This window comes from Argiope bruennichi, chromosome 2 (assembly GCF_947563725.1).
Source record: "Argiope bruennichi chromosome 2, qqArgBrue1.1, whole genome shotgun sequence".
In the NCBI taxonomy this organism is placed as follows: Eukaryota; Metazoa; Arthropoda; class Arachnida; order Araneae; family Araneidae; genus Argiope; species Argiope bruennichi.
In genome coordinates, this window is record NC_079152.1 from 98,165,131 (window position 1) to 98,179,551 (window position 14,421).

General features: G+C 28.3%; 1 protein-coding gene across 5 annotated transcripts in view; it reads left to right on the top strand.

Moving 5' to 3' along the window:
• The window catches only part of LOC129960043 (serine/threonine-protein kinase ATR-like), a 74,256-nt gene that overhangs the window by 49,686 nt on the left and 10,149 nt on the right, over positions 1-14,421 (top strand). For 4 of the 5 annotated variants that reach the window (XR_008783515.1, XM_056073064.1, XM_056073075.1 and 1 more), the window contains 13 exons: positions 249-371; positions 1,673-1,848; positions 1,953-2,157; positions 4,488-4,595; positions 6,811-6,879; positions 6,970-7,172; positions 8,127-8,256; positions 8,363-8,452; positions 11,851-11,958; positions 12,170-12,327; positions 12,413-12,508; positions 13,334-13,487; positions 13,572-13,637. Coding sequence is in view for 4 of the 5 variants with exons in the window: in XM_056073064.1 (XP_055929039.1) it covers positions 249-371; positions 1,673-1,848; positions 1,953-2,157; positions 4,488-4,595; positions 6,811-6,879; positions 6,970-7,172; positions 8,127-8,256; positions 8,363-8,452; positions 11,851-11,958; positions 12,170-12,327; positions 12,413-12,508; positions 13,334-13,487; positions 13,572-13,637 (1,686 nt within the window). In the remaining variant the exon portion in view is untranslated. Of the gene's footprint in view, positions 1-248; positions 372-1,672; positions 1,849-1,952; positions 2,158-4,487; positions 4,596-6,810; positions 6,880-6,969; positions 7,173-8,126; positions 8,257-8,362; positions 8,453-11,850; positions 11,959-12,169; positions 12,328-12,412; positions 12,509-13,333; positions 13,488-13,571; positions 13,638-14,421 lie in introns of those variants that run through there. The other variant, XM_056073097.1, reaches the window with a different exon arrangement.

The following is a 14,421-nucleotide window of genomic DNA, read 5'->3' on the forward strand; positions in this document are numbered from 1 at the left end:
TAGATCATCAACAGTCAGACTTATGTCATTATTAGTGTTAGAGATTATACTGTAATTTTTTATTGGTGTTACTCAATAAATAGCTTGGTTATATTTTATACCAAAATGTACATATATATGTAAAAATATAAGATATTTTCTTTTTGTTTTGATTTATTACTATTATGTTTTTTTCTTATAATTTTAAAAATAAAGTTGAATATGTTGATTTTTTTTATTTATTTATTTATTTATTTTTTGTTTATTAGGGTGAGAAAGAACAAGCCATATATTGTCTCCAAAAGGGAATCAGTGAACATTTTCCATCAATGCAGACTAAAAAAGCTTCATCGTTAAATTTATCCATAGATGATCAACTAATATGTGCTAAAGTAAGTAATTATTATTTGTTTATTGCTAATTAATTCTTCCCAATAATGTATAAATGCTCTTGTGCCATTATTTCTAATCAGTATTTTGTATTTACTATTACTCATCTGGGGATATCAAATTTATTGCTATAATTAGCTGTCATTCATCTTATGGTGGATTGTAGACTAGGCAATAGGATGATAATTGGCTTAGGGTTATTACGCTGCTGGTAAGTCGATTAAAAATATTATGTGAATGAAGTTACCAAGTAAATAAATATTTAAAAAATGCAAATTCTGTAAATAATAAAATATTATGACAACAATGCGTGCTTACATGAACTTATAAAAATCATTAATGAATAAATTAAAGTATTATTAACTTATTCTGTGTCAATATGGAATGTCATTATGTATGTTTGTACAAAAATGGCCATCTACAAGATGTTTCAGCTGGTAGTTTTAGGGATTTTCTCAAAATAAAGTTTTAGGATCCAAGGCAAAACACTTCCGAATTTGTCTGACAGTGAATAAATTATATATATATATATATATATATATATATATATATATATATATATATATATATATATATAATGGTGGAATATCAATTAGTTATTGATTGCAATTGATTATGTAACATTCCACTAGATAGAATTTTTTGTTATTTCTGTTCGAAGCTCATTTCATTATAATTAATCATTATAATTAAATGCATTTATAAGTAATTTATAAAATCTTTAAGTAACAATGATGGTTAATTTTTTCAAGAATTTTACTACTTTAATTATTTTTCCTATAATATAATATGAAGAAACGTGTGTGTGTGTTAATAAAACTACTGAAGTGAAAGAAAAAAAAAAACTAAAATAAATCACTAATCAGAGCCCCAAATTTTCTGAATCTACCACAACTTTTCTGTGAAATACAACAGGTTTTTTTAATTCTGTTAAAGAATTTTGTAAAAAACTCTCATCATTTAACTTTCATGTCCATTTTATTCAATCTGTAGTTAGCAAAAAATAAATAAATAAAAAATACTTTGGCAACATAAATGTAGAATTCATGTTATTTGTATGAAGAGAGAGAGCATTCAGCAGTCTTTTAATAATTGCTGTATGCTGATAAAGATAATCTAATTTGATAAGTTTTTTTTATTAATCTATTGTATATTTTGTAGAAAAAATATTAAGTTAATATCAATACAGAATTTTAAATCCACTTTATTGATTTCATTTTAAAACTTCATTAATTTGTGAAATATATACTTTAAACATGCTTTTCTCCCTTATTTTCTCATGGGATGAATATTTTTTCTGTAGGCTAAATTATTACTAGCAATTTATAGTGAAGAATCATCTATTGTTGATAGTGGCAGCTTGATTGAAATGTATAAAGAAGTAGTAAACTTACAACCTGATTGGGAAGCAAGCCATTTCCATTTGGCTAAATATTACGATAAAATGCTTAATACTACAGAAAATCCTGATGCTAAAGCGTAAGTACAAATGCAAGTAAATTAGATTATTATTTATTTGTTTCTATTAAATGTATAGTAATTTTTAAATATATTTATCTAATGTTTTTGATTTTCATTTTTAGAGAAATAATGATTAAAGTTGTGAGGAATTTTGGGACTTCATTAAAACATGGCTGCAAAAATGTTTACCACTCTTTGCCTAGGCTTTTAGACATTTGGTTTGATTTAGGAAGTCTTCAAGGAGTTGATGACAATAGCAGTTCAAGTAAAAAGTTAGCTAGTTCTTGGAAATCAACTGCAGCATCTTTGGAAAGAATTAGCAATATGGTAAATTTTCTAGATATTATGTTCAATATAAATGTTTAAAAAAGTAAGTTCTGATATACAACTAAAAGAACATAGAATATAAGTGAAGAAAACATATATTGTTTTCCTTTATTGCATTAAGGTACATGTTTTGGACTATATTTTTTATCCATGTATCAAAGAATAATAATTACAGCAAATCAGATTGCTTTACAACATTGTGAGCCTGAAATTCCTTTGTATATCTTAAAGGGAATGTCTTAAGTAGGGATTGCAATACCGGACCAAAATTTCAATACTGGTATTCGGTATTTTTTAAATCTTAATACCGGTATTAGAAATTTTCGAAAAAGAAAGAAAACACAGTTGTATCTTTGTTTTATTTGCCAGTTTTGTTAGAGAGTGTAAATATCACAAAAAATAATTTGTAACTTATGTTTTATAACAGTATATAATCATAAAAAAGTAAAGAAAAATCTTATTTATTTAAATCACAAAAAATGTGTAAATATCACTATCAGTCTGTGGTACTATTACAAATTTTTGAAATGTGATCTTAAAAAACATAATGTATCAATTGTACTGTCATTAAGCCTGAAAAATAATTTTGTGTAAAAATTACCAGCTGTCGAAAAAGCTCTTTCGGCATCTACGCTAGTTGGTGGTACTGTTAGCAATGCGCGACATACTTTTTCCAAATATTTACCTCTAAATCCCTCATCTTCAAATAAATCGATGGTTTTGGATATAGCTGATTTCTGTATTCTATTTTGTTTTGTTGAAATTTTTTTTATTTATCGCTAATTCTAATTTTTGTTCAAGAGACAATTCCTTTTCACTATCGACAGTAGTGACATCATAATCTTCTATAATTGAACCGAATTCTTCTGAATGTGGATAGGTTTGTGGGTAAAAAATTTTAAGAAAATTTACTCTAAACTTAATCAGATTTGAATTAGTTATTTTCTTTTCTTCTTTTCCATTTTCATTTTAAAATCACTATAATTATGTAAATACCATAAGACATTTTCTATTTCGGTATGCCTTTCTTCTGTGCGGTTTTTCAATGTAATATATAATTCTTCAGATAGTGATGTTCTTTCAGTGACTGCAACAAGAAATTTATTGTTTCATTAGCTGTTAATAAATTAGAATCTCTCCGATATAATGTCCCAATAGTCAGTTTTATTGGAAGTAGAGCTGATATAGTTCTGGATATTAAGTCGAATTCACTATCTGAAAAATTAATTTACAGATTAAGTGCTTTTTTGGATTGGATTTCTCAGTTTCAAAAATCGGTCCATCATTAGGAGTAAACTGTTCCAACGTGTTTTAGAATCTAATATTAACATATATTCTGTTTTATTTTCGGTTAATATATATTTAAGTAATAAATCCTTTTTATAGGGGAACGTTTGAATATCTTAACAATTTTTCGAATTTTCTAAATTATAGGAAGCAATTCTTGATAGGTTAATATTTCATCTTCATTAGCAATATCTTCTTCAACATTTACATTGTTATTATCTTCTTTGTCAATATCACTCTCACTCTTACTCTTTTCAAAGTTGGAATCTGAAGTTTCTATATCCACAGTATTGGGATTCTTCTGTTCTTTATTTTTTTGGTATTATACATCTATTACTCCTAATTGAATTCCATGTGCATAGCGCAACTGCTGATTTGCACCAATCAACTTTCCAACTTTTTTCATAATTGTTGCTCCATCAGTCGTTATGGATACAATATTTTCTTTCAGGGATAATCCATGTTTCGCTAATTTAGATTTAAGCAATTAATTAAGCCAGTAATTAGCTAATTAATTTTGCCCGTTAGGGAGACATAAAAACCAAAACGTATACTAATTTGCTATGTTTGCGATATCTGAACATATAATTGAGGCAATTTTAAAAAAATTCTAGTAAATACCGAAAAACCGGTATTTAAACATGTGAATACCGGTATTACAAAATTGTACAAATGGTTCAAAATACCGGTATTGCAATCCCTAGTCTTAAGGTTATAAAATGAATGGAACCTAGCTGGACTGGTAATTTGATTGAAAGAATATTTTTCAGCCAAGGTCTCTATCAAATCTGTGTTATAGCAGTTGTATGAGAAAGTGCTACTATGAAATATTTGAATTTATCTTTAAAAAAATTATTGGTTTGATTAAGAAGTCTACTTATCTCTGCCTTATAGATAATACAAATTAATTAATTCTAAGGTTCGTTTTTGCAACTGCAATCCGATTATGACATATATTGCAAATGGAATTTATTTTCTATATAATGTGCATATTTTTTTTAATCAAGAAAAAGTAGTTGCAACTGTATATTTATATATTTTAGGTTCAAGAGTTATATGGGAGTGTCCCTCTTTATTTATTTTTGACTGCATTTCCACAGTTAGTTTCTAGAATTTGCCATTCTCACCCTAGTGTATCTGGACCACTTCAGGTAAGGTTTTACTTTTTTGCTAGAAATTATGGTAAATCAGATAATACTTTTTTTTTTAATTTAATACTTAATACATATATCCACATGTAACATCTTCTCCTCTCAAAATGATTGTAATTTTTTTTTTTTTTTGTTTGTGCTATAATAAATGATTTTAGAAGACAAAATATTTATCTAAAAATTATGATTTTTAATTTTACACTCATTTCCTACAAACATCTTTCCCTTTCAAATGTAGTTTTATCTAATATTAGTTACTTTTGTGACCAGTTGATTTGCTTAAATTAATAGTGTGTGTTTAATTTAAATTAAATTAATGTCCATGGTTCTCTCAACAAAGAAGGAGTTGGGGTGATGAAATAAAATGCTATGGCGCTACAGTGTTATAAGAAACTTAGGTATTTGAGTAATCTGTTTCATTTGCATGTTATCTGTTACAGTAATGTAACTTTGCTTCCTGTTTTTCAATAGAATATTTCTTTCTTAACTTTCAGCAATGAAAGAAAAACTTGCAATTAAATATTTAATACAGCAATGATATCAATTTAAATTTTATCAAATAATTAAATTTTTTGTTAAAAATTTTGCAAAAATAATTTTTTTTTTAAATTACAGAATTCAAGAAAAATTTGCATGGCAATTAAATTGGTATTAAAAAGACAATGTTTTTTTAAATGGTGCAAGAATCAAATTTATGCTGTAATATTTTTGGAAGTTATGATGGAAAAATGTATCAAAATTTTGTTTTATTTTAATTAATTCTTTTAAATAATTTTTTTAAGTCATTTCTAAATGCACATTCTCATCTTTTAAAATATTTATATGCTGAATTTGATTGGTTGGTCCCATAGAGTTCAGATTTACACATACATAAACTCTTCCTTTTAAAAGTGCAAAAAATAAAATTACTCATCAACACATTTTAGCTAATGTACCTGATCAAGATAGCATATGTTTTGTAAATGAATTAACTTGCTGAAATTCTTATAAAAAAATAAGATCAACAATCCAATTATAATGATTGCTATCTGAATTAAAACTCTATTACAGTTACTAATAAAAAGAAGTATACAAGTTTCTCTTAATTTTATTTGTATGACAGTATTTGTAAATCTTTAAATATGTCAGTATATTAATAATTTGATAATTAAATATTAATAATTATTAATTTCAAAAGCCAAAATCTGGAAACATCAACATTTTAAATAATAATAAAATAAGTTCCATTATTTTGACTCTAAAACTTATTGAGTTATAAAAATGTGAATATTACAATTTTGTAAAAAAAAAAAAAACACACACACACACACACACACACACACACACACACACACACACACACACACACACACACACACAAAAAAAAAAAAAAAAAAAAATTTAGACCACTTCATTAACCATCTTGAAATAATGTCTTTAAAGCTGATTGTCCTAAAATAATAAAGCTGTTAAATATCATAAAATAGTGATATTCAAAGATTCATAACTTAATCAGTTTTAAATGCTGAAGATAGAAACTTTTTTTGATTTAAATGTTAGAGTGCCAAAAATATTTTATTGATTTTTAAGACTGAAGGTCTGTGTAAATTTACTTCTTAATATTTTCAGAAATTTGTTTACTGATTGAAACAAAATAAAAATATTTATGTCATTTAAATCCTTTTAAGAGTAAAAATAAAAACCAAATTTTATGTTAAAGCAAAGAAATTTTTATTGAATAATCTTGAAATATTGCATAAATTATTAAAAAATATTTTATAATACACTAAAGACTTCAATAGCAAATAATTCTATTTTCTGTATTCATATTTTCAAAAAATATGTTCAGCTACAGCCAAAGGGAAAAAAAAGGGGGGGGGGGGATTTTTGTATTAATTGAAATTTAATCACTTCCATGTCGAATTAAATTTCAAATTATAGAGGACGCATCAGAAAATTAGGTGAAGTACAATAAACCAAATGGTTTTAGGGCTTTTAAAATAGTATATAAATTTTAATATGACTCTAAAATTTTAGAAGTATTTTGTAGAACAAGCCATTAAGGCGAAGTTACACAAAATATTTAATTGAGTATTTTAGTGACCATTAATCTCCATGAATCAGCTGGTTGACAAAAACAGCTAGTTTTGAATGTGTAAATAAATTCCAACAATTCTCATTCATAAAACCTAAGCAATTAAACATAAACATACTTTATCCTTTCTGCTCTCTTTAGAAATTGATCTCTCGGTTGTTAGTTTCATATCCTCAACAGTCAATGTGGATGATGATGGCTGTGTCAAAAGTAAGCTTTAGTTTTTATTTCATTTCATAAATTTTAGCAAACAATCATTTTCAATATTTATTTTCAAAATTGTTTATTTTTTTTTTTCAGTCATCTTATCCAACTAGAAGCAAGAGATGCAAACAAATTTTTCAAGAGGCTATTCTGTTAAATCCCAGTCTTGGCAAATATATTAATGACACAACACGTTTGGCTGACAAATTAATAGATTTAAGCAATAAAAATGTTGGGGAAACTAACAAATTAAGCATTAGTGAAAACTTCTCTAGTCTTTCAAAATTGATTGATGATAGGTGAGTTTGTCCTCCTTTCTTAAAATTAATTTCTTATACAAGTTTTTATATCTTAGCCCAAGTATTGAAAATTTTATATTTAATACAATTATCTTTCTATATAATCATTATGAAGCAATAATGTAGTGTCTGTTGAAATATTCATCATTTAATTATCTTTTTTCCCTTGTTAAATAGCATTTTAAAATTCCTATCATTTTATTCTCAAAAGTTTTGAAAATAAAAATTTCTCTACAAGTGTGTGGAAAACAAAATTGAATATCAAGAATTATTTATTATATTTCAAAGCTTTGAATACAGTTTCACAAAAACAGGTTGTTCAAATTTTTTTACTGATGATCACATGGAAATAAAAGATTGGAGGTGCATGTCTTTTAGCTGTATAATACCCTACATAAATCCAGCCTTCTGTTCAACTGAAATGTATGATACTTAGTATTTTTTATGACTTTTTAGGTATCTTTGAATTGTAATGAATCTTAAAAATATATTTTATGTTAATGTTATTTAGTCTCTTTTTCTAATCACTGCTCTCGTAGTCTTAAATTATTTGTAGATAAATTTTAACATTAAATAAAAACATTTGATGCAGGATGTTAAATAAGTTATTAGCTTTACCAATCCAATTAAGATTGTGTTTAAAAAAAGATGTTTAAGAAGATGGAAATTTTTTCTATCTTTGGAAAAATAAATGGATATTTAAATTTTAAAAAGATGGGAAAAAACTTTTATTTATGTGGCTCTCTGCTTGCTTTTTTTTAAAGTAAAAGTCTCATCTATATTTTGAATAATTGTATTTATTTATAGAGTATACATTCTTTATTATATAAATTTATCTAAATTAACTTAATTAAAAATTTGCATTGAACAAGAATTAATTTATCTGCATAAAGCAGAAAAAAAGTTTAATAATTATTACCTGACATGTTGATTTCAAAATGTTTTATGTTTCAGAAATTTCAGTCAAATTATGTTGCCATTACAAACTCAAATGATTGTAACTCTTCCCAATGGCTATGTATCCACTTTTGATTATAATGCTTTTCCTTTTACCCCAGTATTCATACAAGGATTTGAAGACACTGTAAGTTTTCATTGTATTTCTATGTTGTATTTTATCTATGTATATATATTTTTTACATTCTTATTTTATTTACTTATTTATTTTGACTTTAATTTGCTTTTGATAGGTCGAAGTTTTTCCCTCCTTGCAGAAACCCAAAAAACTCATTGTAAAAGGTAGTGATGGAAAGTTATATCCAATTATGTGTAAACCAAAGGTAAATTTCTTTTCTGAAACATAAATTTCAGAAGAGCTTGTAGCTTGGGTATTTAACCTTAGTTTCTGTGCTGATGTAATAACACTATCATTAAATTAATTCTGTTGTTGTTGTTGTGGCTTATCCTCCAGCTGTCTGACGAAGTCAGGCAAGGTCCGTTAGACTTTTGACCCAGAGAAAGTATCAAAATTCTGAGTCAACTAAATCATAAGGAGGAGATGAGATGCAGCTTCTGTTGATCCCAGGATCTGAGCACCAAAAAGGTAGAGAGATCTGTCTTATCTCTTGGTGGTATTCTTTTTCGTTTGACACCTACCCTTCAGCCTGTCTGACAAAGGAGACCCTACCAGTAGAAAGCTACTGCCGGCATAGCCCTCCGAGTTATTGGTGCACGCAAGCCTCTCCGCCCCAGCAAGGCAGGAACACCATCAGGAGGATCAATTAATTCTTAATGCCTAGACAGAATATATTTATGGTTTCCTGCCTCAGAAAAGCTCAGTCTTGCTGAAGAATCGCACTTTTCATAATGATCCATGTTGATTGTTTAATCTCTTTTAAAATTAGCAACAATAGATTAGAGCGATAATTCTTTTCAAATAATTTTTCTCAATAATTAATAATAGGCTGTAATATTTCATTTCCATAATTTTCTCTAACAATGGATGCTTTTCAAATAATTTTCTGTAACAATTGATTATAGCCTATGATATTTCATATTGGGTTTGGTTTCAAATTAAATTTCTCTTTTGAGCTCAATTACTTATTTTTATTGTATGTGTGTGTGCATGCATGTGGCATAAAAAGAGTTTCATGAGACCAGTGAAAGGCTATTCAAGTGCTTAAAGTTTTAAATTAAAAAATCATGTTGAATTTCTAAACCAGTGTGATAAAGCTTGCTTATTCCTTTGTTGTGAGTTATACATAATGAAATCTATCAGCTGTTTATCTATTAGTGATATGTGAATTTGAACTTATTATTTTCCTCAGTGCTTCAGCAAAAAGTTGTTTACTGATAAAGCCCATTAAATCTTGCTGTTAGCAAGGATTCTTCCTGTTTCAACAATAAAACAGTTGGAACTAATAAGTGTGTAATGAAATACTCATGCGACAATATTTTAATGACCAATGAACTTCAAAAATAAAGGTTTTAAAAATATAATATTAAGCAGATTGATCAAAAGATCTATATAGATCAAGAATTCTTAAAATTTGAAGTTAATAATGTTTTTTTTTTGTGTGTGTGTGTGTGTGTGCTGTTATATATATTTACTGTTTAATTGTACAATTTCTAATCTGTACTTAAAATTAGTATATTATATGAATATATTTATGGTTAGCATGAATCATCTGCCAGTGTCCAATGTCAACCAGGAATGGATATTCTTGTTTTAAACAAGACAGTTTTGTATCAATTTATAATTTTTTTTCTGGCGACAATTGGCTCTGTACCTCAGAGTTGGATAAAGCTTAGCTTAAGAAACAGTTACCTTGACTACCTATATCTAGTCTCTTCCTCAAGACTAAATTCACTTTTCGAAGCACTTTAAATCATGTCTGCTATTGAGAATCATCAATAGCATTTGGGTAATGAGCAAATCCCCCGAGAATGTTTCCTTGAAAATTCCAATATTTTCAGGAATTTAAAAAATCATGATGGATATAGTTTATCATAAGTTATCATTTTTCTACAAAAAATGAATAATATAAAAATGAAATCGTGAAGAAAGAGGAAAGAGCATTATCGTTAAAGCTATTATAAATTTAATATGCTTTTTTTCCCCTCTTAATATTTGTAAATCAAAGTTCTGCAACTTTGTCATGCTTGAAATTGTTCTAGTAATATATTTTTACAAAAGTTATTAACCTTCATTATAAAATTTCTTTTCAAGAGTAAAAAAATAAGTGGAAATTAAATTATATTGCTGTATTTAAATATTTTTTATATACAAACTAATGAATTTAGGAACGAAAGATATAATATACCTTATACACAGTCGTTTCACAATATTATGACCAACACGCAATTTGACGTAAATACAGTTATGGCTTATAAGACGAAAAAAAAAAAAAAAAACTGTTTATTAACAGACATAAAAGTGGTTTCAGAGCACGTCTTCAGATAACAATAGTTGCTGTAATGAATAAATCATAGTATTTAACAAAATTGAAAAGTGTATATCCATCAGATACAAAACATGCGACGGCAGCATTTCTGAATCTGCAGTTTTCATAAAGTGTTCACATAATGCCGTAGTAAAAGTATACAATATTGGAAGAATCAAGAGGGTGTGCAGTTCAGCCATGTAAACTTTGGGAGGACCATGGGCCATTAGTGACAGCGCGAGCAATGCCTGGTTACGAGTGATCGACATGCTACTGTCGATAAACTGACGTCCTGCATGCAGAAAGCTAACCAGGACAATTGCTTGATACGATTTATTGCATATTGCCTTTGTAGCAGATGTATGATTTCAGCAACCATGTTGTCAAGCATGCATTGCAAGAAATGTCGTGTATATTTATTACAGTGCAGTTGGGCCTAGGAACCATGGAAAAAGATGAGTTTGAATAGACAAATAGGATGGATGGATAAAAATCCAATATCCATCCATCCATCCTTTCTTTTTCTTTTTTTTTCCAGATGAATCTCGTTTTCTACTGCATCGGATCGATTGACGATCAGAAAATAAACACCCAGAAATTATTGCTGAGTACCAACAACATGGTGGAGCTGTGTGGTGATCTGGACGTTTAGATGTTTAGACGTTTTAGATGTTTTCTTAGCATATCTTAGGTCTATTAATTCCTGTGGAAGGTACCCTCAACAGCTATGCGTATTTATCCATCGTTACCGATCAGGTATCTCCTTACATGACAACTGTGCATCCTGTGTATAATGGCGTGCTGCAGTAAAATATGTTATATGCTATGTGTCCAAAATTTTTGGTGCATAATTCAAGTAACATGAGGGAGAGTTCCAATTACTACCTTAGCCTACAAATTCCCCAGATCTTAATTCTTATTAAAAAAATATATATATATGGGAACATTTCGAGAGACACATCAGACAGGAAGACCATCCACTTTGGAATCTTCACTAGTTACACAATGCTTTTCTGTTCTCACGGACACAGATGCTTGTCACCACCGTCCAAGCACATATTGAATCAATGCCCTGCCACTTAGCTGAAGTTGTGGCTGCAAGAAACGGCTATTCCGACTATTTGAAAAGGTGGTCATAATAAAGTGACTCGATAGGATATTATTATGTATACTAAGATATAAAGTCTTGTCCATATAGTAGCAATAGGGAAATGAATTTATGTTTTATGCTGAAATAATACTCTGGAATACTTCTTGTTTCATAAATTCTAAATTTTTTCCCCTATTTATTAAAGGATGATTTAAGGAAAGATTGCAGATTGATGGAATTTAATAATCTTGTGAACAGATATCTGAAAATAGATCCAGAAGCCCGAAGGCGTCAATTGTACATCAGAACTTATGTAAGAATTTATCCTTTAATTATTTCAGCTCCGAATTTAATACTTCTAAGAAGAGAATGTACTCATAATTTTTTAAATGTTTATATTAAAGCATTATAATTTAATTATTTAGTATATAAATTTATATATGATTAAAATTTTGAATTGCACAATTATAGCTGTTAAAAACACACATCTTTATATTTAATTTGTTGCATTTTTACTTTAATAGGCTGTAGTACCTCTGAATGAAGAATGTGGCCTAATCGAGTGGGTTCCTAATCTTCATGGCTTACGTCAGATATTATCTAAATTATACAGATTAAAAGGATTATTTGTAACTGGGCGTGAAATTAGAGCTATGATGCCTTCTAAAACAGCTACATTTGAGTATGTTGAGACTTATATATTAATATTATAGATTTATGTATATTATTTCTTTATATATTAAATTGTGTGTGTGTGTTTCTTCCAGAGAGAAACTTAATATATTTAAAAATAAATTCCTGCCAAGGTTCCCACCAGTTTTCCATGAATGGTTTAAAATAATATTCCCTGATCCTACAGCCTGGTAAGTAATATTCTGCATTTCATAAAGCTTTTCATTTTTGTTATTAATATTATCAAACTTTAAAAAAAATTACCTTGCATGTAATTTATTACTTTTTTTCAGTTTCTAATAAAAAATGACTTAGCAAGCTAAGATTCTTTATCTATCCTTCAGAAATTTTGTTGAAGATAATCGATGAAAACACTTTCACACATATGTTTTCTCTCTGTTAAAAAAAATAATGCCCCCATAGATTTTATAAAAATATTTCTAAGCAGGTAAAATGTTTAAAATAAGGAGTCATATCCATTTAAGTATTAAATTAGTAAAATGGTTGGTTTAAATAGAGAATTAGCAGTTATTTCTGGGAAAGATAAGTACTTTTATTATTGTAGTTCATTAATTTTTGTGCTGATGATTAATACTGATCCAGTAGCTGCAGAATTCTTTTTCTTAGTGTATAGAGCAAGTACACCAGTAACTCCCCTACTCTTTTGTATCACTGCATCTCTGAGAAATTGATTGATCAGTAATGAAAAAAGGTGCAGATGAGTTATTTCAATATGACTAGCAGGAATGTCGGTTACAATCCTTTATATGCAAAAGAAAAAAGAGAGAGAGATTTGACTTGTTTTTTGTTTTTTTAATAATCTAAATTTTATTTTAAGGGAGACATTTATTTTCCTCATAATCTTAAAAAAAAAAAAAAAAAAAGAGCTTTACAAAATCTAATTAAAATATAAATTACTCATGTAAAAATGCATCTATTTGCTAATTTTTTGTAACTGAAATGCATTATTTTATAAAAATTTCTCCAATCTTTTGATGTTAATTCATTATAATTAGGTATCATGCTCGTTTGGCATATGCTCGTACTACAGCAGTCATGAGTATGGTTGGATATATAGTTGGTCTTGGAGACAGACATGGGGAAAATATTTTGTTTGATTCCAGCTGTGGAGATAGCGTGCATGTCGACTTGAATTGCCTATTTAATAAGGTACTTTTTCTGCATAAATTAATTCATTGTGCATTTTCTTAACTAAAATATTCCAATATAATTAATTTCCCTTTTATTATACAGGGTGAAACTATGGAATATCCAGAATGTGTACCATTCCGTCTAACACACAATATGGTTGATGCTATGGTAATATTTTTTTATTTAAATAACTCAATTCTTGGGGGGAGGGGGAAGGACTGACAATACACGAATTTATTTTCATCTACTTTTTAGTTAACTGAAAATTAATTTGTAATTCAATTACACTCATGTCCATAAATTGGGACTTATTTGTAAAACCTATTTATTAAACAAAAAGTAAAGAGAAAAAAGATGCTATATGTTTGATATCATTAATAAAAATTGCGATTTTTTGCTCCCTGGAACAAATTTAAAAAAAAACTATTTACAAAAACCAATATTAAATGGTTAGTATGATGGTTAAAACATAGTATGTCCCCCAGATGATGCAATACAGTCCGTACAACACCTAGGCATGCTATCAAATTATCAATCTGATCTTGGGGAATATTACACCACTCATCAAGCAATGCTCTCCTAAGTTCTGGTAGACATTGATGGGCTGCAACTCGTCGGCCAAGCATGTCCCACACATGCTCTACTGGATTTAAGTCTGATGAGAATGCTGGCCAGTCCATATGGATGATATCATCCAATCGAAGGCATTCGTTTGAGATGTTTGCACAGTGAGGACGGGCGTTGTCATCCATAAACACGAATTCTGTGCCCATGGCGCCCCGAAATAAATGTACATGTTGTTCCAGAATGATGTCCTGATATATTTGGCCTATCATGGTTCCAGTTTGAACATGCTGGTTAGTTCTGGAACACAGATAATTCTTCCCCAAACGAGCAATCCTGCACCACCATAACAGTGTCATTCAATGATATTCTCTTGGTGGTAACGGGA